Raw genomic sequence first — 26,615 nt, forward strand, 5'->3', positions numbered from 1 at the left:
CTGGGAGAGGTCACCAGATCCCTTCAAGAAACTAGGAATATTTTTTTGAACAATTTGAGCCCTTTTTTGCATATTTTTTTTACCGTTTTTCCAAAACTACACTAAACTTGCCATATTTTAACCTATTTTCACCACTTTTTTGTGCCATATTTTTGCTCCTTTTAATGATTTTTTTGCTACATTACTTCCATTTCCGCCACTTCTCCATCAGATTTCAATGCCTTTTCCACTTTCAAGACATTTTCGGCATTTTTAACCCACTTTTTCACCTAATTTCACATATGTTGAGCCATTGTTGTCACTTTTAACCTCTTTTCACCATATTTCATGCCCATTTTCTGTGGTTTTTAAAATCCCATTTCACCAAATTTTCCACCATTTTTGGTCACTTTTAACCCATTTCATTTCTGATTAAAACAAGGATTTACATCTTTAGGATGACTATATACTATGGAGCAAATAATAATAAACTTCCTGGATAACAGTGAATATTATTCATACACATAAATAAATGTGGTTATCACAGATTCATGGAACCATAGTTTTGCTGACTTTATGGATGGGCCCCAAAAAGCTCTCCCCTTTATCCCCCCTTATAAATGGCCCTGTCTCCACATGACTGTTCTTCAACATTGAATAGCTTGAGAAACACTGCTGTAGATACTGTGCACTCGTCACGCACATGATCACAGCAAGAGCTTTGAATTCTCAAGATATAGTTCAAACGCCAGACTGAAACATCATCCATTTAGCAAATCAGTTACACTTTGACGATTTAACACGGATGAAGTGCTTATATATTAATGTCAGTGTTTCACAATGATCTGGTCTGAGGACAGGATTAATCTGATGTTGATCAGATTAATCTGACTCTTTCTTCCAGACTTTCCTCTCACTTTCTGCAGCACTAAGTGGTAATCAATCATTTTTAGATTTATCATTTGTAAAGGAGACAGTGCATGTTAATAAAATGAAATATAATCACATAAATATATTAATATTTAATAATGGTAATTGGATAATAGTTAAAGCTAACATTAATAGGTTCCATCTTCCGCTATTTATCAATGCATAAAATAACATCACATTACAACAATAGGAGCATCAGAAATATATTTAAGATACAAATTCTAGGACAAAGAGGACAGGACAAATCCTTTTAGACCAAGAAAAACAGTTACCACAACAACCAAAACGTTTATTGAGGTTTTAATGTGCAATGTGTATACGTTTTTTGTACAATCATAGGCGTTTCTGGTTATAGGTGGATTACGCATGTGCATAGGGTCCAACAAGCTACTAGGGAGCCTCAAAGCTCAGTCCTTGACCTTATTTGAGGAAAATTATATGGTCTCATCTTTATTCCTAATTAAAATAAATAAAAATAAGATAAACTTGTGTCATAAGCTTTGCGTGGCTAGTGTTTTGCAAAGTCGTGCTTTGTGTGACCACAGTGGACAGGTTTTTTATTAATGGTTGACAACTAGCCATCCATCAGTAGTTCGTAGACCATTTAATGGATTTGGAGTCAAACTGTGGGGACCCCCAAACAGCTTCTTGAATAGCTGGAAACAGTTGTGTGTACAATGCACACATGCTGTTATTGCACATCATTCTGCTTCAGAAATCTACTAAGAAGGTTGCACAATGTTTAAAATAATGAAAAGCAGTTTTCAGTAAGATAATCTGCTCCAGGGCACAGTGGATGTTCAGCATATGTTATTTACAATGGCAAATTATTGCAGGAATAGAAACTGAAAACATACAGTTCAATTCCAATCTTTGTCATTGAATAAGATGGGTCCAGTTTGTAGAGTCTGAATCCAAGAAATCTCTCTACTGTCAGTTATGATGGAGGTCTCCGGTTCATCTCCCCACCAGATGCACAAACCACCTGAGCTGACTCTGCTTTATGAGGAGCAGTGACTCTACTTTGAGGTTTAATGCAATCAAACATTTTCCACAGTTTCATGCTGTTACTGTGTGGCTTGAAGTCAATGTGCATAAAGAACCTCTGAATATAAAAGAGAAAAATGCACGAAAAATATGCCAAAACATTTAAACCCTAAAGTTAGTTTGATTTATAACAATTCAGATTAGTAAAAATAACAAGATTTAAAAAAAAAAAAACCTCTGTAGTTCCCATTTAAGAACCAACAGTAAGTAAAAGAAGAAAAATCTGATACATCTTGCAATATAACTTAGTCCACATGCTTAAGGAAACATCATTACTATATATATAAAATGAGCTTCACCTAATGAAAAGGCCTGCATAAATCTTCTTTTGTTTCATTGACTGGATGAGCGAGTGGAAACCAGCAGAAATTCCCAATCAGGACAATATGGGTGGAAAAAAGGGCTTGTGATTCCATTTAAGTTATTTATGGAGAAAGCTGCTTTTTTGTTCCACAAATGTATTTAGCTAATAAATCATACATTTATTGCAGCACTCATTATTAAACACTTTTTTTAATTCAATGATATTTTACAAGAATGGAAATATTACTGCTTTAATTTTACTGAAGTGAATAATATTTCCAGAACTGCTCTTTCCATATTTTCCGCTGAACACAGGCCAAAAGAAACTGTATAATACATTTTTTCTATTGCTTACCATAATTGTGACCGTCACCTGCTTTCCCTAGGAAATTATAAACCAGCCTTTATTAGAATGAGAAACATTTAAAAAGGGAGAGCAGTGTTTCACCTGAGTGGGGGGGGGGGGGGGATACTAGGGATTATAGTCAATTTCTGGTTGCACCATTGGTATAATGTGATGCTGCTAAGAGTGAAGACTCTTCACTTTAAAAAGTTAAAGAAACCACGATTCCATTAATAATGATACAGTAGGTCCAAATGTAAGGGCGCCAAAATGTGCAATCCGGATCTGATCCTAATAAAATTCTGGGAAGTAATTGAGAAACCAATCAGACATACCTCAATCAAATTTAATAAAGATACAAATACAAACCGAGATATGAATTTTTGATTTATCGCCAATGATGAGATATTGGCTGTGTTCAAAATGTCACACTAACGTACTATACACTACAAACTCATTGAGTATACTATATACAATGATTATGATTAGGATGATGTGCATTCGCACTGAAGTTTACAGTACTTCCAAGTTTCCCAAGATGCATTTCAAACCTACAACAATAAAAACCTGAAGCACACTGAGGATAAATGTCTCCACCTTTGAAAGTTCTGAAAACATTTTGGCAGAAAGTGACCAAGTAGAATATCAACATATGCTCATTTGGGTTTCATTTCAAAATTAAATGAGTATACGCGGGTTTCATTTCCATAAAACATGCGTATACTCATTTAATTTTGACATCTGCAAGATTCCGATATTATTTGTCATTTACTACTGACAAAACAAGAGCCCTATTTTTAAAAAAGTGTTAAAAGTGAATGGAAGACAAGAAGAGATGCTTTTATTTTTGAAAAGGGGATGTCTGATTTTTAGCTTGAAGCCGGACCCAAGATGATTTTATTATGAATGTCTGTCCGATCACAATGCATCATGGGGCAGTTAACTCATTCACTGCCAGCCATTTTCAGAACAGAAACACCCCCTCACTGGCATCCATTTTAGAGCATTTTGACTGATTTTTAAAGACCCAGAGAATATTTTGTACTGTGACAATCTAAAATCTGAAACCAGATTCTGAATGAACATACACTTTACTTTCACTACAAATATTTTGTTTGTTTTTAGCTTGTTTCGTTCTTTTCGTAATCAGCAGTTGAATATAGGTAGTTTCACACAAAACGCCAGTTTCTGAGCAAAAAGCTGAGAAAACAGCCTTTTTTGAATTTGAATTTGAATTTTATTTGGCGGTCTTCACAAACAAGAAAAAAGTACAGAACAAATTGTCCAATTCTTCAGCCGAAAGGGTGTAGGTTGAAGCAAAACTTATATGTACCTACCCCATTACAACAAAACAAAACAAGGTTCTCTACATAATGCCACACACAAAAAATATTTAACTTATATTACTATTTTCACAATATACATTCAATATATATTCTGCACAAGTTTTATATATACAGTTTATACATTCACATCAAACATATATACATACCTACACATGAATGTATGACATGTACATAATATTAATACTATACTATATTTTGACGCAAATTTAATCAATTAAATTTATAGTAGCAATATATAAATTAATACAAATCTTTTATTAGGTTTAGGTATTAATATATTTTATACCACGATATACATATTATTGCTGTCCTAGATAAAATTGTTGCTCTTCTTTCTTATCCTTACTAACGATATATGATTTAAAAAGCTTTTTAAACTGGTTTATGTTGGTGATTTGTTTTATTTCAACCTTTAGGCAGTTCCATAATTTAACCCCTGCTATTGTTATCATCATCTTTTTCAATGTTGTTCTAACATATTGGATCTTGAAATGTAGTCTTCCTTTTAAATTATTTCTTAAATTATTAAAAAATTATTAAAAAATCTTTTCTGCAACCCTTTTGGAAGTGCACCTTTACTTGCTTTATAAATCATTTGGGCAGTTTTGAGTTGGATGAGATCTGGGAGTTTTAAATCTGGTGTTTTTAAGAATAATCCATGTGTGCTTTCTCTATATCCTGCATTATGTATCAGTCTGATGGCTGATGGCAGTCATAATGCTTTTTTGCATTATGAATAACGGTTGGATTGTTCATCATGTATGTATTTCCCCAAACTTCTAGACAGTAACTCAGATATGGTAAAACAAGTGTACAAGCTTTTGGATTAAGAATGGGGTTTGTTTTGCCCAGGACAGCAATACTCACCAACTTCCCTTTAATGTATTTAATGTGTGGTCCAAGATCACACCCAAAAATTTTACTTCGTTCCAAATAACATAAAATTATTTTTAGTTAGGTTTAATGATAATTTATTGAGATCAACCCATTTTTTTAATTTACACATCTCCATAGTGACTATCATCAAGAGCTGCTGCAAGTCCACATCAGTACAAAGCATATTGGTATCATCTGCAAATAACACATTTTTCACTTACTTTACAAATATCATTGGTATACATTATTAACATTTTCCTCCCAAAAACTGACCCCTGTGGTGCCCCACATGTAATATTCAAACAACATGATTTGTTCTGGGATAATCTTTACAAACTGTTTTCTATTGCATGAATAACTTTTTATCCAGTCCAAAAAATACCCCTACATTTTTTTTATCCTGTCAGTGACTTTGAAACTTTTTTTTTTTTGCATTAGTGACACCTCAACATTGATTTATTTCTATAAAACTACAAAAACAACACTGAGATTGTGCTTATGATAGCAAAATTATTATTATTTTGTTATCTGGGTCAGAGTTGTATGGTCTCTCCCCCCGTCGATCCCCACACACGCAACTTCCTCCTCCTCCCGGACATGCTGAGTTTCACCGCTTGCCCCGGTTTGTTGATCGTTTTCTCTCATGATCATGACACCCTCAATAGTCCACTTAGGTCCACACATGCTGTTTTCTGCTACTTCCCTGGCTTTTCCCTCCACAGCGATGGTGATAATTATGGCTAATCTCTCATCCAAAGTTGCGTTGCTGCCACCTACATGGCACCAGTTGGTCACTACATCATAGTACAAGGCTGATATTCATGGAAGAGCTCCATCACACTGTCTCCTAGCAACCCCTGTTGAAAAACACAATTGACGTACATATACGTCATTGGCAGTGAATGAACTAAGTATGACTAGTGTGCTCAACGAGCATATTTAAAAAATGTCCCGATATAGTATACATCCTGATATTTCTTGTGTACTCAATCTTTTCATACTATCTAATGTGAATGCACTACATGCTAATTTTGACGTCAAACTTAGTATAAGTTGTACGTTAGTATGAAATTTCAAACATAGCCATAGCAATTATTTTTTATTTTTCAAACTGGTCTAGAATCAGCATGTTGGTCTGGATCCCCTCTAAAGGTTAATGGAATCATCCATGGCATAAGGTCTATCTTTGGTCAAGATGTTGTCAAAATCTGTTAAGTATTTTTAGCGTAATCCTGCTAACAGACAGAAAAAACAAACATCTCATTATGTCCTGTGTCTCGGTAAGTAGCTGCATTTAAGGCACTTCATTATTTTCTCATATTTTGGCTGTTTGAGGGTTTTACCTTAACCTTTTGACACCTCTCCATGAGGCATGCCCCATTTTAATGTATGCTGGATGATAATGCTTGTGGGGATATTCTCATAGTGGAGTCTTGGTATAATGCATAAAAGGACTTCATGGATGTCTTCCCTGCGATGCCTTCAGGCGTTTGGGTATGACTGCTCTATACCGACTGATCTTTTCATTGTGTGTTATAGCAACTGAAACTATTACAGCCAAAAGAAGGAAAAAAAAGGTGTTTGTTCCAGATGTTATACTAACCAATTATTTTTTAAATAAGAAATTCAAATGTTTGTGTAATGCTGTTGTGTGAAGATAATGAATATATTTTATTAAAGATACACAAATAACTCAGATCACACAGGGCCAAGATATCTGGCTGAACGCCGTCAGCTGTTTTAAATACTCACAGGGAGTCGCTGGCTCCTAAGACATCTTTATCCTGTGATAGAAAAAACTTAACCCCTCAAGGAGAAGCTCAGGCTCTCGATGACAGAAGTGGGTCCAGCTGGAGGAACACACAATGACGAGCATATTTCAGAAGCTATTTCTGCTGCTTTTTTACATCACTTGAGCCCCCCCCTTTTTGCTTGCCAGAGGAAATGAAATGTTTATTGTGCAGTCCTGAGGGCTTTTGCATAGAGTTATGGTGGACTTAAAGAAAGTATAAGGCTTTTTCTTCTCCTTCCAGATTTTGGCTTCGTCCCAGAGCATGTGAGTGGCAGAAGTGAGAGAAGGGGTCGGAGGAATAGACGAGCGAGAGGATTGAAAGAAACAGGAATGAGGAGGTGAAATACTATTCTCAAATATGACCTGTTACACTTCTTTCTTTCAAAATAAAAGACAAGTCCAACATGAGAGGCATGAAGTATTTATTTATTTTTGAACAGCTGTCCGCGACCCACCCAGTACAGGCCCGTGACTTACTTTTGGGTCCCGACCCATACGTTGAGAATCGCTGATCTAAGTCACATATGTCAAACTCAAGGCCTGCGGGCCAAGTTGGTCCCGATAGATCATATAGTCCGGCCTGTAATTTTGTAAATTACCATAAAAGTTATAGATACAATACGATGGGGGTTGCAATACTACATTATTTACAGTAATATTGTTAAATTGCAATTATTTTTTTAAAAACTGGAAAATTTTAGCAAATTATCCCACATCATTCTGTCAAATGACATTGCAAATTTCGAGAAAATGCGTTGCAACGTCAAAAAACATAGATTTTTTTCTTTTTCTTGAAGTCAAACCGGATCTTATGTGACCCTTGAACTGAAATGAGTTTGACATCCCTAATATAAGCCTAAAAACTGCCATAAAAAAAGAAAAGAGTGTGTTTTCCTCGACTGAAAACTTAAAAAAAGCATTCCTGCCTCTAGTCAAGTGCTATGTTTGTGACGTAATATAATGCGTCTTTAAGTCCCATTCCTACTAGTGGATAAATAAATGTTAATTTTGGCCAGTTAAAGTGTGTTATTTGAGTTCCAGGAGTGGAAGTTATCCTATACTAATGTAGACAGAACCCAAGGTCATGATTCTCTATCTCTGCAAAAAATTCTCTAATTTCCTGCTGCACAGTTGTGTTGGATAAAATCTCCCTATCGGAACATCTGAGCCTGAATCCAAAGGCAGGGCCACTGGCCTGGATGAGTAGGGCTTTATAAGATAGTTCAAAGGTTGACATTAGACACACACAAAGCACGAGAGACACACAAGTGGCAGTTATAGAGTCATTATGGGATCAGCAGAGTAAACAATACGTGTATTTAAAGCTTTGCAGGGTTACTGTCCTGTAAGATGTGCCTTATTTTATAGATATGTTCTTTATTTCCGTGATGTTATCTTGAATGATGTAATGTTGTAAGGGTGTAGGAGAAAATCGATATAATACTATATTTCACCGCGCAATTATCGTATCGATCTAAAAAAATTCCAAAACTATTTTTTTTAATCATGTTTTTGAACAAAAACCCATTTAATTGCACTAACATGCATAGCATGTAAATGCTCTGTCACTAGGTGTCAGTGAACGCAACATCAGACCTTGTTAAACTACCTCACGCCTCAATGCATTTTAGCTGGAAGTTGATTTTCATGAAACATACAGGGCACTTTTATTGACGTATGTGGTTACTTTATTTTTAAAGAATTTAAGAACTTGACAGAATCAGAATCTGTTGTAGAAGCAAAAGTTTAACTTTTTTGAAAAATGTAATTGAACAGTTTCATTAACATACCACTTGTTTTTGATATTTGTACTTGGGTTACAGTTAGTTACCACATACTTTTTCTCGTAAGTTTAAAAAAATAAAATACATTTATTTCAAACTATTTTTTACTTGTAAAGGTGAAATTTGTAATTATTGATCTAGCGATGTATATGATATTATTTAGTATTGAGATATTTTGTATCGTGAATCGTGTCATATCTTCAGATTCATGGCAATTCACACCCCTCATATGTTGTCAAATATGACATATAAGTAATCATTAAATGCTGCATGTTTTCATGAGTATCTGTGGCTGCAGATGTAGCTTACTCCCACCATTATGGTGTGATGTAAGTAAGTAATTTTTTGTGGTTCATGCTTTATAATTAGTAATGTGCATCTAGTATCCATTCCATGCAGACATCACACTTGTGCTATTTAAATTTAAATAAACACGTTTGTGTGACTACGCTTTAAATTATTGTTATGTTTATTAATGTTTATGCATAAATTATTATGTTATGGTTTTAATTTATTCAGACAATTGTTTTTCAAGACATTTCCTTTGATCTGTCATGTTTAGACTGTCAACTGCCAATCTTCTTCAGAGGTGTCTGCTGATGTGCTTTGATGTGTCCTTGACGCAGTTGATGGTCGAAACACATCAAGAGATCAAAGTCAATTTCCTGAAAAACAGCTGTCTGAGTAAACGAAACCTTAACATATTATTCAAAAAGAAGACAAAAATGAACTTTCTGGAATTATTAAGCTGAAGTGAAGGACACATCAAAGCGATCGGCAGAGGCCTCCGAAGAAGGCTGGCAGTTTAAAGTGGAGACATGGCAGAATATCAAAGTACATTTTCTGAAAAACAGTTGTCTGAGTAAAAGAAACCTTAACATATTATTCAAAAAGAACTTGCTAGAAATGTTCATACATTATGAATTAACCTTTATGAAATCAATCCAATATGTATAAATAACCTACAATTGACACTGTATTATTGATGCATAGATTGACATATCAGGTAAGTATCCAAAGTTCTAAACATGTCATTAATGAGCCAGTTGCTTCTTGTCCTGTGATAGATGTGTAAGTACTTTGGGTTTTCACAGGAAAATTGGATTTCATTTCATTGGAACAAGAGCCAGGACTGTAATTCTTTGCAGACACACTGGTTTTAGGAACTTGAAAGATGATACAACAACCTCCATTATGCAATCCTCGACCTGTCCAGGGAAAATAATAGCCAACCTCGGCTAAAATTGGGAGAAGATGAGGTGGCACCTTTATTTGATTTATATAGTTGAATATTTGTACCTTTTGTCACGACTTATTGTTGGCCTTGGTTCTAAACGCAGACCAAAAAAATTGAGATAACTTTCCAAAGAAATGCACACACAGATCTGGCAATGTAAGCCAAAGTGAGTGTGACTGTCAAATAATGGAAAATGCCATACATCAAAGGTGTGAAGTAAACAGGCTTCATGTATTTCTTCAACACCAGGTTGCCAGGGTTTAAAGGTTAAGCAGACAATTTGTTGCGGGTTTACTGCAGCAGCATCATTTTTCATTTGTGTTAAAAGGTCCGACACTTTCAATAAAAAAAAGTGGTTTTCAAACTTTTTTGGCTCAAGTACCCCCTTTCTCTTAATTCTGAGTCAGTGTACCCCCTTTGTTTGACTGCAACATTTTGCTCAGAATTCTATGAAAAAATAACTATAGATCATAATGATGGAATTCATTAGTCATAACACACATTTTAAAGAATTGCATTTTGTAAATAAGTGGAATGAAACAGTATTTAATGCCTCCTGAATAGATATTTCTATAGTTTTGATCATTTCCTACCATCTCCCGCCTGATGTGAGACCAAGTCTGGCCTTTGTATTTACAGTTCATGTTCTAATAAAGATAATTTCTATCATCATTTTGTGTGTTTTTGGTGTAATTTTCTGTACTTTGTTGTTGTCTGTTTTATTTTTAATTCAGTATATTTTTCTCATATTTTGTGTTTTTGTGTGTTGTTGGTATTATTTAAATTGTTCTCTCTCAGTGTGTGTGTGTGTTTTTGGTGTCTATTGTATGTTTCTCTCTTATTTTTGTGTATTTTGTAGTGCTCTTGTGTGTTTCCCCCTCATTTAGTGTGTCTTTGTTGTCGTTTTGTGTGTTTCTGGTAATATTAAGTATTTTTCTCTTTCAGTGCATATGTTTCTGGTGTCATTTTGTGCATACTGTATTGTTGTCGTTTTGCTGTATTATGAATATCATTTTTAACTAAAAATTTACATCATATAACCCCATATTTTTAATGTTTTCATTTGTTAATTCTCCTCTCTCTCTATCTCTCAAGTACCCCCTGTAATGCCATTGCGTAACCCCATTTGAGAAATACTGGAGTAGACCAAGAATAGTCAGTAAATCCGTTTATTGTACTTTAAGGCTGCATTGTAACCAGGATATACTTTTATATGTTTCCTCCTATACAGTTCTAAATTGTGCATGTCATGTTGATGTATCATATTCCTATTTGTAAGTGCTTGGAATGGTCTGATATGTATCAAACTGGACGTTTTTTTCAACATTTGAGCCTTAATTTGTTCATAGAACAAACAAGTCAACGTAACCTTCAATTCTTAAAGTGAAGATGAATGTTAGGTATGTCCAGCTTTAATTAATGTAAGCAAAGTTTCCTCTGAGGTGATGGAAACACGTGCGTGCACGTGTGGGTGCGGGAAAGGGAAAGTGGGAGGAAGGTTGGACAGGGGAGTATTGGAGCCAGAGCTGAAAAATCTGAATGAAAGAACATCTGTTTGTAGGGATCTGGGGGTCTTAGGGGGAATGTCTCTTCCCGACCCCTTCTGAATGATTCAAGGAGTTTCAAAACAAAAAAGAATCTGTATTCTTCAGTACATTCTGCTTTAATTGTTAGAGAATATTCTGTGTCTGCATGTTGTTCTGTATGCTGGCGAAGAATCAAGCTAATATTTTTTTTCTTTTGCACATTGGATTTGTGTCAGGAAAGAGACATAGAGAGGGTGATGGGGAGTATAGTTAGCCCCTACTGGGAAGCAGAAAACACAGGGCCTGGTGTAGGACCTGAACCCATGTGGGAGTGGATATGGCATCATAATGACCCAGCCAAATATTTGTGTAGTCCATATTCTGAGAGTATAATGAAGTCCTTTTACAGAAGGCATCACAGGAATCTGAACACTAATTTTATGCCAGAGAGAGCAGGTTTCACCGGACTGTTTCTACTCAGGCTCCCCTGGTCTCCAAAACACATTTTATAAAGAGGCTAAATCACAGTTTGTTTGGACAGATGATGAATATTTAATCTGAAATTAAAACTGTATTCATGTGTTGCACACAAGAGGGTGTCTGGAATTCCAAATAGAGGTCCCATTCTTACTTACAGTGTCAGTGTAAACTGTTTATTTAGGGTTTCAAAGCCAGACTCTGCAGATTTCTCTCTCACATGCATACCAAAGACCCTGCATACCTGTGCACACTTACTGTATGCATGTACAGTACTGTATATGCATGTGTGACTATCAGCATGTGTGGATAGGTGAGGGTTGCACCTTTTTGATGGTGTTCAGCTGGCTCTGTGTCAGAATTCTCACTGGTTGGCAAATTTGTGTCTTCAGAATGACTGCTGCCTTGTGCTCACTGTAGACACAAAAACTGAAAGTAAATTGGTGAAGGAGATGGAAGGATGGCAATGAATGGAAGCATGCTCAAACAAAAAAAATCCCTAAAAATAATGGCCCACGAGCCCAGGATTGCACACCGGAGCATCCACAGACACTGTTTCCAAATACCCGTAACTTAATGCTTACTTGAATTTGTTTGCATGGTGAGGTGTTAAAACCTGCAGAGCAAATGTAGAAATTGAACTATTTTCCTTAAAGAAACACCGGAACCTTTTTTTTTAGCCTGGACTACTTGAAATCAGCTGTGTGCTCATGAGTTTGACACAGCTAAAGTACTACAATGCTATGAGTACTCTCTAGTAAGGGTGTAAGATAAAATCTATTTGACAATATATCGCGATATTTTATCGCGTGATTATCGTATCAGTCTTAAAAATGTCCAAATCGATTTTTTTAATCATGTTTTTTCCATGAAAAAACATTTAATTGCGCTAACAGGCATAGCACGTAAACACCCGGTCACTAGGTGTCATGAACCACATCAGACCTTGTTAAACTACCTCACTCAATGCATTTTAGCTTTAGGAAGTTGATTGCACTTTATTTTCATAAACCATACTTGGCACATTTATAGATGTATGTGGTTACTTTTTTTAAGAACTTAACAGAATCAGAATCTGTTGTAGAAGCATACCACTTGTTTTTGATATTGGGGCTTGAATGAGTTAGCTACCATTAACTTTCTTATTTTTTTTATTTATTCAGTTTATTTCCGACGTGGTTACATTTACTTTTTTTTTTTTACATTTTTTTTATTTTTATTTTTTTTTTTGTACATGCCGAAAACGGAGACGAGACGAGAACTTGTTCTCGCAAGTTTAAAAAGAGTGAAATAAACTGTATTTCATGGCATTTTGTACTTGTAAAGTACAAATGTATATTGTATTATTTAGTAAAATTATTAACTGATTTAACGTTGAAGGGTCAAGATCGAGGTTTTAAACAAAAAAGAAATTGCATCCTGTAACTAGACCTTTTATTGTCATTAATCCTGTTGCATTTGCATGTTAAATCTACCTTTAAAGGCTTATCTATTTTAAAGTCTGCTTTGTTTTGATTTGGTGTAATATTATACATCATATTGTTAATGAGTTTAATATAACCACATGAAAAACTCTTAGCTGTATTTCCATTACCCTTGGAAATGTGCAAAAAATCTAAAAAGTGCAATTAAAACTGGTAATGGAAACACACTCAAATATTGCGAAAAGGCTTTTACACTTTCATGAGGAAGAATTTCAGACGTTTCGATATTGAAATGTAGTCACAAGAACACAATGGAAACACCTTTTCTGCAATTACACGTCACGGGACATGACGTACCTGGTCACATGAATATTTCTCCCCGAGAAAACACAGGGAAATACATGTAGACAGAAGAGATACACACATTTCTTAGCCATATACCTAAAAAATATTACTACCACATTAAACAAGAAACAACAAAGGAATGCAGAGTATTATAAGGAGGTTTTGAGCATCAATCTTCCAGCAGCGAAGTCTCGCAATTACACATTGTTGAAACTTTAGAAATATCGTTTTTATTTTGCAAAAAACTATAACTCTTATAGAGCCCTGAAAATTATTTGGTTTGTAGAAGATCCAAATTAATCAAACGGAAAGTAAAGAAAATCACCTCAGCATTTCACATAACAGTCTGTGCAGTATTTACGAATTATAGCTACTTGTCAGTTTGGAGAGTCTGTCCCCATGCTAGCTAGTCTCCCCCTTTGGGTTATTCTGGTGTTGTTATGAGAGCTCAACATGCTCATTGTGGTTGTGGTCACTATTTTCAGGATAGCTGTTTGCCCTGGTGTGCCACTGTTCGAAATATTTGTGGCCAGCCAGACAGGATAGGACAGAAAAACTATGGAAAGGGAAGTTGCACAAAGAAAGGAACAGAAGAGCAGGAAGAAGTTTTTTTGCTGACGAAGTGAAGACGAGCTAGCGTATTTATACAGTGAGTAAAGCTAGAGTTGAGATTTGTGCTTGGCCACTTCCCAAACACCCTCGATGCATCCATAAAACATCCCAACATGGGAAGAAGACAGAACCAGAAACACAAACATCTTGACACAACCACCTGTAAAGGAAAAACCATGCAGAGGCGCTCAGCACTTCCACAAAGACGTGTATTCCCTCAGATGAACGGTCTTCTTGTGCAAAGTGCAGCTCTGAGAGACAGCTCTGTTTGTTTCTCTGCCACCACCTCCTGAACCTCTGCCTGCCATGAAAACACAGCTACACAGAGGTGACAGTCTTTACAACATATTTACTCTTTGGGGGGACATACATGATGTGCTGTTTTCATCCAGCCTACTCTAAAAATATTATTGAGTACCTCTTTAGGTAATTAATGTCATTAGCTGACAAAAAATTACTAATTACATACTAAATACTACATTAAGAGTTATACTTGTCGCCTGGAGGCCGAGCCAGACGTGCTACTTATGTAAAACAGTGGTGACCTTTGGATGAATGTAATCCTTAAAACCTTTGAACACCCATTCAACCCTAGCACCCAATTTTCTTAGCTTTTAGTCTGCCAAAACACTGTATTGGTTGTTTATGTGTGTGTACAGTACATGACTGAGTGTAAACATTGATATCCAAACAGGCTGTGAAGTTTTTAGTCTTTGCTGTTCATCAAAGAGCAGTCCTGTGTCCTCACTAGGCTCAGGCTGCAATTTGGGCTCAAGGCGTGGCCCGGCACCCATTGGGCTGTGTCCGCCCTGCACGCCAGTAATGACCCCTTCCCTATGGAGAGTGTTTGATCTGGGCTGCCTGTGTGCTTCAGCAGGTCCTATTTCTGGAGCGTGGGGGGAATAAAGAGGGCTTGCAGACTTGGTGCCAATAACCATAATCAAGCAGCTTTAAGGGGTGTCAGTGAGCGCTGCACTTGAGGAGCAACTTTGTAATTTGGACGAAGGGGGCAGAGTCACTGCGGCTCATTGGTAGTAGATGGGAGGGTCGGTGGCGTGGCACCCCATGGAAACACAAGGCTCAGAGTGTGTGAAGAGGACTGTAAAGAGAACGTTAATGACTTCTATGTCCATTAGCACCCATCTGTATGGTTGCCTCACCAAGTGCCTGAGGATGGAATCAGTGAGGATGACCATAACTGACGCATGCAAAGAACCCCACCCTGGAAAAGGCCTCTAGCCAATCAATGCAAAGACTAAGAACAAAAGACCCAGATCACCTAAATCCTGTACCTAAATCACCTAGGATGCACTTTTCAGCAAATTAGAGAGATTGCGTTAGCTATTTTGAACATAATTTACATTTAAGATCAGGTTCAGTCCATATCTGGATCGTACTATAGATAGTTGGATGGATGGATGTTCTGGAACATCCAGGCTGATGTGCAGAGGTCATGTCCCCTATTAAAGTAATGGGAGCAAATCCAGTTTCTTCTTCTTCACGTGTCCATTTCCCCATTAGTTCAGACCACATGTGGTAAACTCATGGCCTGGGGGCCAAATCCGGTCGTTTGGAGCATCCAGTTTGTCACGCAGGAGAAAATAAAAATGAACGAGAAAACAAGAATCATTGTTGAAATGAAACTCAACAATATTTGCATAGGCTGCTTCACAGTTTTCTTGGTGCTTATATTGCACGATTGCAGTCATTTTAATGTAAAATTCTTACAAAATCCTTCAATTTTCCTTAAATTATGACATATTTTCCCTAATTCAATAGAAATTAGTCACAAAGTCCTATTGAGACTGATATGTATCACTTATTGCTTTGATATGGTTGGTTTCTTACATATTTTGTATTCTATTTATACATAGAAGTACAAACTAGGGCACAATAATGTTGAAATTGCTTGTTTTCCTGCATGAAATCTGTGGCCCACTTGAGATCAAACTGCTCCAAATTTGGCCCCTGAACTAAAATGAGTTTGTCACCCCTGGTCCAGATACAAAATACTGAGTGTGAACTGGTCTTTAAATTACATTACAGCCAAATATGTGTGACTGAAGTATAGAATAGATAGTTTCCTGATCACATGAGCATTGCAAATAGTTACCCTGACAAATCTCCAAACTTCTCACATATCCGACTCTGGAGATAAGGCGTACCTGCTAGAATTAGAGTAAACTCATATGAGATAAAAAAAAAAAAAAAACTATCCAAGTCCAAGGGAGTGACTTGACTTTCGGCAAAACCGTGCATGAATGCGGTTATTCAGGAAAAGCTCAATGAGTACAAAGAGTCAAGCTCATTTTAGTCTATGGGCTTCATATTGTTCCATTCTCAAGTGGGCCAGATTAGGAAAAATCCTATTAACAGTCTTAGTCTATTATGAAATAAATATGGTGCAAAAGAATCAATTTATGAATACCTCAAACTCAGTAACAAGGTGTATGATTTATTACCTAGGCCAAGTAGACAAGACAAGGCCAGGCAAGGCAAATTTACTAAAGCCCTATTCGCACGGGATTAGTTTTACCAAGGGACCGCATGTAATAAATAAATGACCCCCCCAACGTCTGTTTTTTATGTGGTGCATTCGCACGAGATAACCGAAGCCTGAGATTTTGCTGAAATTTACAAACATCTGAAAATGTGAAACTGTGTGTGAGTTGATGTTCAAACAACTTTGCAGGCTTTTGACCACAGATCAGTGCTGTGTTACTGCTAGCGCTAGCCAGCTGTATTAAATAGAAGGCTACAAACAGAAAAAAAAAAAAAGATTCTTACCGCACAGTGCAAAGCAGGACGTGAACTACCATTTGCTTATTGCTCTTCAGCCTTCTCTTTTTGTTGCCGTACGTTCTGGCCCAAAAGGTTGTCTAAACACTCCAATGCAGCAAGTAAACAAACATGCATCCCGGTGTCACGTCTGTGAGATCGATTATGAGCATATATGCGCATGCGCACAACCGGAAAATGATTTTGCTAAAAAAAAATTATAATTCAATTTTGTTTATTTTTATTTTCAAAGTGAACGGACATGTGTTTTATTAGTTTATTGGATTAAGTTAGGGTTAGGGTTACGGTTGCATGCGCTCATATATGCTTATAATTGATCTGAGTACGAGGTAAACACAGACTGTGACACCGGAAACAAAACAACGCGTAATCACACATCAGATCCCGCCCATTTCTGTCCAAATCACAGAGAGGTCTATTCGCATTGGATTAGTATTATCACAGGACCTCAGAATTCAGCAAAATATAGTAGTATTTCCGGGGGAATTTTTACTTTACAAATTACTGACATGGCCGATTGTCACGAGGTTTACTTCACAGACATTCTCCGCAATTATTACAAATCGCGTGTGGTCCCTAGGTAAAACTAATCCCATGTGAATAGGGCTTTATGGTGCATTTTATTCAGAGCAAATCATTGTACTTTACATGATTACAAAGTGCAACATAAAACAGAGTTTGAATACCAATAAAAACATTAAACAGAGCTCTAAATCAACGATAAAAACATTAAATCTACAATAAAATGATGGAGGTAATATTTTCACCGGCGTTTGTTTATTCATTTGTTTGTCTGTTTGCAGGATTACGTCAAAAGTATTGATTTTTGACACAGTTTCAACCAAATGTAGACCTTACTCCGTGGAAGATTCCAATAAATTTTAAAGGGGATTCGGATCAATATACTTATCCTGGATAACTGAGCATCTGGCAATAACGATATATTAGGTTTGCGCTTTCTGGGTGTTCTTGCATTATCAATGCTTTCCCTGCATGTATCTTAACTAATTTCTAACACAGTCAACATTCTGCAAGCTGTCCTTTGCTTGATTTGGTTTTAGAGTTTGACATTTGTGCTCCAGATAAATGACATATGTCTCTTATGTCAGTTGTTCTCCAACTGGGGTCATGAGATCCCCATGGGACCTTGGACTGTAGCTTGGGTGCATCAATTTGTTTTTATTTTTTTAAGAACAACAACAAAAAAAACATTATTCATGTTGTATCATTACAAAAGTGTATATAACAACATATGGGGACCACTGCATCAATATAACAATATGTTTTACATATACAGTAGATAGATACTGGACATGATACACTGCTGTATCACTGTGAAGTATGACAGCGGTCTCAATGGATAGAAAATCATGCGAAAAAGTACTTTTTTTAAATATAAATCTGCACATTTTCCGTTCACTGGTAATCCATTTAACACAAATTATATTATATAAAACTTGTACAGGTGTAGTTTAGGTTCATTTCTACAACAAACATCTTAGATATTTAATATGAAACATTCAAAGAATTGATCTTCCTATTGCATTTAGGCAGAGGTGAAAGTAATGGGTTACTGTAATTGAGTTGCCTTTAGGGTTACTTGTACTTTTTTAAGTGCATTTTTAAATCAGTAATTTTGTACTTAAGTACGTTTTAAAAGAAGTAAACAGATTTAATTTGTTTCCATGTACCAGTATTCCACAAGTTCTTAGAAATGTGAAACTCGAAGCTGCTTTATTTAGACTTTTGCATTTTTTTGGGAAACATTTTAATTCCAAATTGTATTTATAATGAGTGCTTAATTCTCCAGGTGCTCATGAATAGTTACAGATTTGTATTATTTCCATGTTCTAAAAGTTTTTAGAAATGTTAAACTCAAAGCTACTCTGGGTTTTATTGAGACTTTGCTTTTTTATTTTATTTCTTGACACATTTTATCTAGAAAGTGTCAATTTGTACCGTTGCCATATGGACAAGCCCCGGTGCTATTGGTACGGTTACCGAAGTACAAGAACGTAGGTCTTAGGGTTAGGATCAGGGTCAGGGTTAGGTTAGCGCAACAATTTTTAGGGTTAGGTTTAGTATTAGTCACGCGACCTAAACTAGCCAATGACTGACCTATCACGTGACCTAAATTGGCCAAATAGGGGCGCTGTGTACGAATGGAATGTTGGTATATTGATACAGCCACTGCCTTTTATCTACATTTTTTATTATTATTATTGTGAATGCTAAATTCTCTAGGTGTTCAAAGGTAACTGATCTGGTATTCAACAAGTTCTTTGATATATATATATATTAAATTTGCTGGTTTAAAACCCCTGTTTTATTATTAAGGGACATTTGTTTTACTTTTTTACTTAGGTGCATTTAGTAGCATGTAATTTTTTAATTTTTTTTTTAACTTTTACTCAAGTAAGGGAGCAACTTGTTTTATTCAACTATCTATGCTTTTACTTGAGTACTGAAGACTAGTACTTTTGCCACCTGTGATCAGTACTCTTTCCACCTCCACAGTGAACCTGTCCGTTTGTCCGTCCCAGGGTGTCCATGTCCATCCATGCGCCCCCACCCACCCACACACCCACCCCGTGCAGTTGCTCGGTGCAGCCGCTGGGTTCTGTAACTTGACACCTGGCCGTGCGGTGCGTTCACCGTCGCTTTACCCGCAGAAAGCCTATTTAAAAAGGAAAGGATGAGTCCAGCGCTCCTGACTCCCTTCACCCAGGAACCCGTTCAGCTCCTCCGTCCCTCAGCTCTGGATCGGCATCAATGAATGAAACACAAGCGGAATATCGACATACAGCCGTGCGGGGAAAGTCTCTGTCTAAAAAAGAAAAGAAAAGAAAAGCAGCAGCCTTTCCAGAAGGAATTACTGTCGGGCTTTTTTTTTTTTTTGACAGCAGACGATTCAACATGAGTTTCTTGCTTTTGGAGCTTCATCTCTAGCTTTGTCCAATGAGTAAAACGGCCACCGGCGTCTCCTGCGCCTTCTTTCGCAAATGTGTCACGCTGTGATTAACGGATCAGGTTTTTGACTGCCAGGACAAATGAATACAAATGAATTTAGGCACCCGAAGGAGAGATTGCAGAACCTCTCATCCAGACACAAGGTAAAGACAGTTGATCATCTTTGTATTTCATTGGTTTTCGTGTTTGAGCTGTGCGTCCTGGAGAGGCACCGGTTCCTGGATGTGGTCCAGCTCACACTGATGCACACATGGGGGGTAATAAGCTCTGGTTTGTTTGGACCAGGGGTCACCAACATGGTGCCCGCGGGCACCAGGTAGCCCGCATGGATCATGTGAGGTGCCCTACCTACTCACCATTGAGCTCCATCCAGAATCTGATTTAATTTCCAGGATTCAAGTTTTAGTATTAAATTAACCATCTTTAAATGTTTATTTTCACTGAAACATTGTGACAAATGTTTTGAAGTGTTGCAGATCTGGTGTATGGTCAGTGGTATGTTATATATAACATGATAAATATCAGATATATTTTAAAAAACGCAAGATGGATTTTATTGAACATTTTATGAAAATGAGACAATTGAATAAATTAGGAGAAATTAAGTTTTTCACATTGAAACCTTAACATTTCATACCTTTTTAAGTTACTGCTATAGCCTTCTTTATTATCTTAGCCTCTAATTAAAGTGAAAATGTAGTTTAAAAAGTGGTAGCTCTTACAATATACAGCTCACAGTTTAAGAAATGATGGTGACCCCTGGTTTGGACCATATATGAGTTTATTTCCCTTTTAATGCTCCTGCTCTCTACTAATTGATGTGAAACCCTCCATTCTGGATCATGTGGTTGATTTGTGGTGATTTATATTCCCAAACATCCGTTCAGTTCACTGGTTGTCTGCAGGAATTTCCTCTTCCTTTACCCATCTGACAAAGCAAAGCAAAGTTCAGACCCATATAAAGTTTCACGAGCCGTCCCATCAGCATCCCTCACACCGTTTGTTGGAGTTTATTAAGATGCTTTTGTGCATTCTAAACCACTAAAAACACATTTCCCCTAACTTCTTTAATGAAAACTTGATCAAATGCACACGTTTGTCAGGATGAATGGGCAACTTTTATTGAAGCAGCCATTTGCAGCTGTTGTGCGTTTATCGAATCTTTAAAAAAAATATGCTGCAGATGTTCTACATGCAAGTCTTTCCACAAAGAACATCATAAACACTTAGAATGCAGCAAACACGTAATCTAAGACATGGATTGGCTTCATTTCGTCTTCATTAATTTGCAAAAATCTTTATTCAAACTTTTACAAGATAACCTCTTAAATTCAAAGTTAGTAACTCACTGCATATATAAGCTTTGTGCAATCAGCAAATTAAAAACCAACTTTAAATGCCACAGTTTGAGCAATACATTGTTTAAAAGTTGATGTGAGCATCAATTGTATTGCATGCACTCTACCTGCAAAAGCTGCAGGAGCATCGTTTCTCATAGTGACCACAAGAGGTCGCCAAATCCACCGCTTTATCTGATTTAGAACAGGTAGAAGAAATTCATACACAGAAAATAAATCATTGGATCCAGGCTGATGATATGGTCCAGTTATCAGAGGTGTAAAGAGTACTGATTTATCCTACTCAAGTAGAAGTACTGTTACATGATTGAAATTGTACTCAAGTACAAGTAAGTTATACATGAAATACTCAAGTACAAGCAAATAGTAGCTCAATTAAATAGTACTCAAAGTAAAAGTTACTAGTTACTTTCTCCCAATATGTTTATTTTTGGTAATAAATCTTGCCATGGTTCCTCTGCATACAGTAAACATCTCATGTATAAACTTAAAAAATAAGAGATCAAATCTTGCACAGTTTGAACTTAATTTATTGTCCATAAAATAAAAGATTTGTCAAAATGTAAAGTTATTTTTTTTAATATAAAATAAAACCATATAATTCGATTTAAAAATAAAATTCTCAGTCTCTAACTACAGCTGCATTTATGAACTCTAAAACTGAGAAAATAATGCTGTTTAATCTGATTGGTCGGCTATGATGTGATGCATTTGATTGTTGTCTGGTCATTTAAAAATGTCCGTTGATCATTTTAAAACAAAAAAACAACTAGAATTTACTCAGTAACAGTTGGGATTCCACTAGGGATGGCCCGTTACAACTTTTTCACTTCCGATGTGATATTGATATTGTAGCCTTGCGTATCAGCTGATACCGATATTGATACGATGCGATATCAGCACGAATCATACATACTTATTTTGTAATGTGGAATGTTAGAAAAGGCTTCATGAAGTGATGTTACTCAAACAGATAACAATAGTCAGCAACAGTAGCTTACTTTGTTAAAGTGTGAACCACAGTCACCTATGAGTAGAAGTGCTGGAGCTTATATCGGTGATTTTAGATGCAGTCCGATAAAATCCGATATTTGTTTTCTGGCTGACATCGGACTGGTATCTGATATCTAATATCGGATCGGGACACCGTACTTAAGTACATGCAAAATTACTGATTTTGAAATATACTCAGAAAAGTACAAGTAGTACCCATAAAAGCAACTGAATTACAGTAACGTGGGTAACTTGTAATCCATTACTTTCACCTCTGCCAGTTATCCTCGCAAAGTTTACTAGAAATGAGGAGGCGACTCTGGAGAAATGAAATCAATGAAGACATAGGCTTACAAATGTGCTACTGTTTTCAACTTCCCACAGTCCATCCTTTGGGAATTTTTCCAGTGTGTGTGTGTGTATGTGAGTCATTGCCTGTCTCGGAATTAATGAGTCGTCAAAACTAGATATTAGTAATGGAAACGACACTATGTTCTTCTTATTTGCCACTTTCCTTCATCTTTGATATTGGTAGACTGATTTCAGACAAACGTAATTGGGAATGGGATAGTAACAGCATAGTTTGGAAGTGCTTCAATGACTCAGCATTTTTTTGTATTTAAGCTTCATTGACTGCTGGTGTATCTGCTCTGTTTTCTGGATTTTTCTTGCTATTTCTTGGCGTTCTCATGGGAAATAATATTTGCTTTTAGAGTTTAGATCAGGCAAAAAAATTGAAAGATGGGAAATTGAAGTCTCGTGTCTCCCAGTCAGACACAATACCAAAGTTTGAGTGTCTGGTGGATGAGTGATGATGAGACAGGACTGTATTTTGTTCACTCACCTTTGGCATCTCAGGCTGTCACGTCAGAACTCACCACTGCAGCGTGAAAACCACATCAGAAAGGGTCAGCGTGCAGATGTTAGCTCACATTTAAATGCTCATCATCGTCTACAATTCTTAATTCAGTGTAACCATCAGGTTGGGGTAAATTGTAATTGCGTATTTGATAATTAATTACAATTATGGCGTAATTGGAATTTTATAATCATAATCATAATTAAATTGTAATTAAATTCAGATAATTGACTTTGTAATTGTAATTGCCATGAAAATTCTATAAAAACGCAAAATCGTTAAGTACACAAATGTACTTAACAATAATTAAAATATGTTTCATATTAAGCATTCCCACATTTTATCATTTAAACAAATCTAGGGGCATACTGACACAAAAAAGGTAAATTGTCCACACCAAATATATTAAAACCTTTATTTTCATTGATTTGGAAGCCTAACAGGTAACCAATAGATAGGGAATAAATTAGATGATAGATATTTGTTTTTAGTGTATTTTACAGTTGAATTAGGACCTGTTATCATAAGAGATGCTAACAGAAAGCTAACACAAGAAGAAGGTTCATTTTTATTAGGTTATTTATTTCAGGCTCTGTAATTGTAATTTAATTGTAATTGGAAAAAATGCTGGTCACTGCAATCGTACTTGAACATTGGTAATTGAAAACGTAATTGTAACTGAAAAATGTAATTGACCCCAACCCTTTTTTTCTTCAATTCTCATCTCAAACTCTGCATTCATGACTCATCCTAGGAAAACTAATTACAGACACTGTATCAGACTGCATTCAGCCCTGAGCTACACACACGCACACACGCACACACGCACACACACACACACACACACACACACACACACACACACACACACACACACACACACACACACACACACACACACACACACACACACACACACACACACACACACAACCAGCTGCTCTATGGGAATGACTGTGATGCAGCTTTATTATCAACCATAAGGCACCACAAACAACACACACACACACACACACACACACAGACTCACTAATGATGATTCAGACCTGGCTCCTGCTGAGAGGTATGTTCATGTTCCTCCCCACGTTAAAAAGGACACACACTTTTCATGTGGCGTTTAAGGCTGGGTGATATGGACCAAAACTCATATCTCGATATTTTTTCTCTATATACTGTATTAATCTCGATATTCTTTACTCAATGAAGTCTTGCCAGAAAGACAATTCTGGGTTAAAATGTCACACAGCCACATTTATTAACAAACAGCTGCACAATATGTTCCACTTTTGGCTATTTCTCCTCTAAGGGACAGCACGTGTGAGTGAGTTCTGTAGTGTGGCTTGTTTAGGTGTGGGTTAGAACACACTCGGTAATGTATATGTATATCTCAGAAATATGGAAAAATTTTAAAGGATACTGTTTGACCATACTCTATGAATAATATGAAATACTTGTATGATTTGATTTGTAGTGTGATTCTATAAATAAAAACAAGTTAAATAAAAATAGAGCTATATATTGATATAGGTGATAGTGTCATTTTCTATATTGCCAAAATAGAAAATTCTATACATTTAGAATCACAATATATTGCCCAGCCCTAGAAGCATTTAATGTCTTTCCATGTTTTGAGTCAGAACCTCTTTATTTCCTGCCTCTGCTGTCATCAAACCACAGCTGTTACACACATTTCCTCCTCTAGCGTGTGTGTGCGTGTGTGTGTGTATGACCTCCAGTGGTAAACAGTGGCTCTAAAGCCTGTCATCAGACCTGTGGCCCCCCTGCTGAGCTCTCAATCCACTTGCCAGTCACCGACTTAAGGTTCAGCCGCACACCTGGACGCGTTGTTGGGGTGTTGAAAAGGGATCATTCTATTTGTATTGTTTTTCTGTATGGATCCATCCGTGTCTGTGTTGTTTTTGGGAGGAGAGTTGACGGATAAGCAGACCGTTGGATTCCTTCTTTTTTTTCCCACAAAGCACATCTCTTAAGTTTTCTGTGATCCTGACAGAGAGTAAGTGCTTTAGCAGGATTCACTCAGCACTGATCTGTTATTCACATGGCAGCTCAGTGGCAAAGCCTGTTGTTTGGATTGGATCACGGTTAATATCACCAATCTGTTGTATTAGTTTGTGGTTTTATTCAGGCCTGTTACATGACTTTGCTGAATGACAACGCTTTAGCCATAATCACAATGTCCGTTGAGGCATTCCTGTGGGTCAACTGCAAGTCATTCCCATCATTATTACATGCATGTCTTTCATTAAGTTTTTAGAACTATTTAGTAGATTTGCATTGCCTACTAGTAGTGACCATTCATAAAACTCACAATCGGTCTTGGATTAGAATTAGCTAGCACTAACCTAGCATTAGCCTAGCTATAACATTAGCCTAGCAATAGCATTTCTCTATCATTAGAATTAACCTAGCATTCGCCTATCAACATCATTATACTTGCATTAGCACTAACCTAGCTATAGCACTAACCTAACTAACTTAGCAATAGCATTAACCTAGCATTAGCACTAACTGAGCAATAGCACCAACCTAGCATTAGCATTTGCTTAGCTATAGCATTAACCTAGCATTAGCACTAACCTAGCATTAGGCATTAGGTTGAAAAAAGGTTTAAATGGGTTGAACATATTAGTTGAACATGTTAAAGGTTGAATGGTTTGTAATTTGTTTACACATATTTTAAGGTTATATACAGTTTCACAAAAAATTGTAATGAGTCAAAAAGTTTTAAAGTTACAAATTATAAAAGTACAAGTCTAAATCTCGGGAACTTTCTGAACGTTTTGATAACTTATTTGTCAAAATCGGACAAATGGTGTAAGAGGTGTTAACGTCCGACGGAAGAAAAATAACAATAAGGAGAATGCCTCCTGCGTTCCTCACTAGTTAAATTTCATTGTTTCTTTTTGAAAAATAAACTGATCTGTATTCACCCTATTAATGGGGGCGCTACTGTTGATATCAGTTTGTGGGCAACTCCAGCTGTAATAGCAAATACAAGAGTTAGGGACTGATTTACCAAGATCCCAAATATAAAGCACTGAAACTGGTGCACAAATAAAGTGAATGTGTGTTTTTTTTAACTGTTGCAGGTGATTTAATGTGACAAAAGGTGCAAAATGAGGTTTCTGCACTCGCAGATGAATTCTAGGGCAAAAAGCAAGATAAAAGAAGATGTGGTTAGCACGTCCACCTCACAGCAAGAAGGTCCTGGGTTCAAGCCCTACGATGAACACTTTCATCCTTTCTGTGTGGAGTTTGCATGTTCTCCCTTTGCTGCTGGAGTTTTCTCCAGGTACTCTGGCTTCCTCCCACAATCTAAAAATAAGACTGTTAGGTTGATTGGAGTCCCTAAATTGTCTGTAGGAGTGAATGTGAGTGTGAGTGGTTGATTGTTTGTCTGTGTGTGTGTTTCCCTGCGATGGACTGGAGCTCCGTCCAGGGTGTGACCCCACCTAACGCTCATCAAGAACTGGAGATAGGCACCAGCAGACCCCCACAGCCCTGAAAACAGGAAAAAGCAGATCAGAAAATGGATGGATGCTGACTTCAGCAGAAAATATCCACCCTCTCCGTTACATTTCGTTTTGACTACGT

At 36.7% G+C, this 26,615-nt stretch overlaps 1 protein-coding gene across 2 annotated transcripts in view; it reads left to right on the top strand.

Moving 5' to 3' along the window:
* The window catches only part of col27a1a (collagen, type XXVII, alpha 1a), a 133,302-nt gene that overhangs the window by 16,595 nt on the left and 90,092 nt on the right, over positions 1-26,615 (top strand). Inside the window, exon 3 of one of the 2 annotated variants that reach the window (XM_028462745.1) lies at positions 6,858-6,954. In XM_028462745.1, coding sequence (XP_028318546.1) covers positions 6,947-6,954 — 8 coding nt within the window. In that variant the 5' untranslated portion in view covers positions 6,858-6,946. Of the gene's footprint in view, positions 1-6,857; positions 6,955-19,520; positions 19,934-26,615 lie in introns of those variants that run through there. The other variant, XM_028462744.1, reaches the window with a different exon arrangement.

This window comes from Gouania willdenowi, chromosome 12 (assembly GCF_900634775.1).
Source record: "Gouania willdenowi chromosome 12, fGouWil2.1, whole genome shotgun sequence".
In the NCBI taxonomy this organism is placed as follows: Eukaryota; Metazoa; Chordata; class Actinopteri; order Blenniiformes; family Gobiesocidae; genus Gouania; species Gouania willdenowi.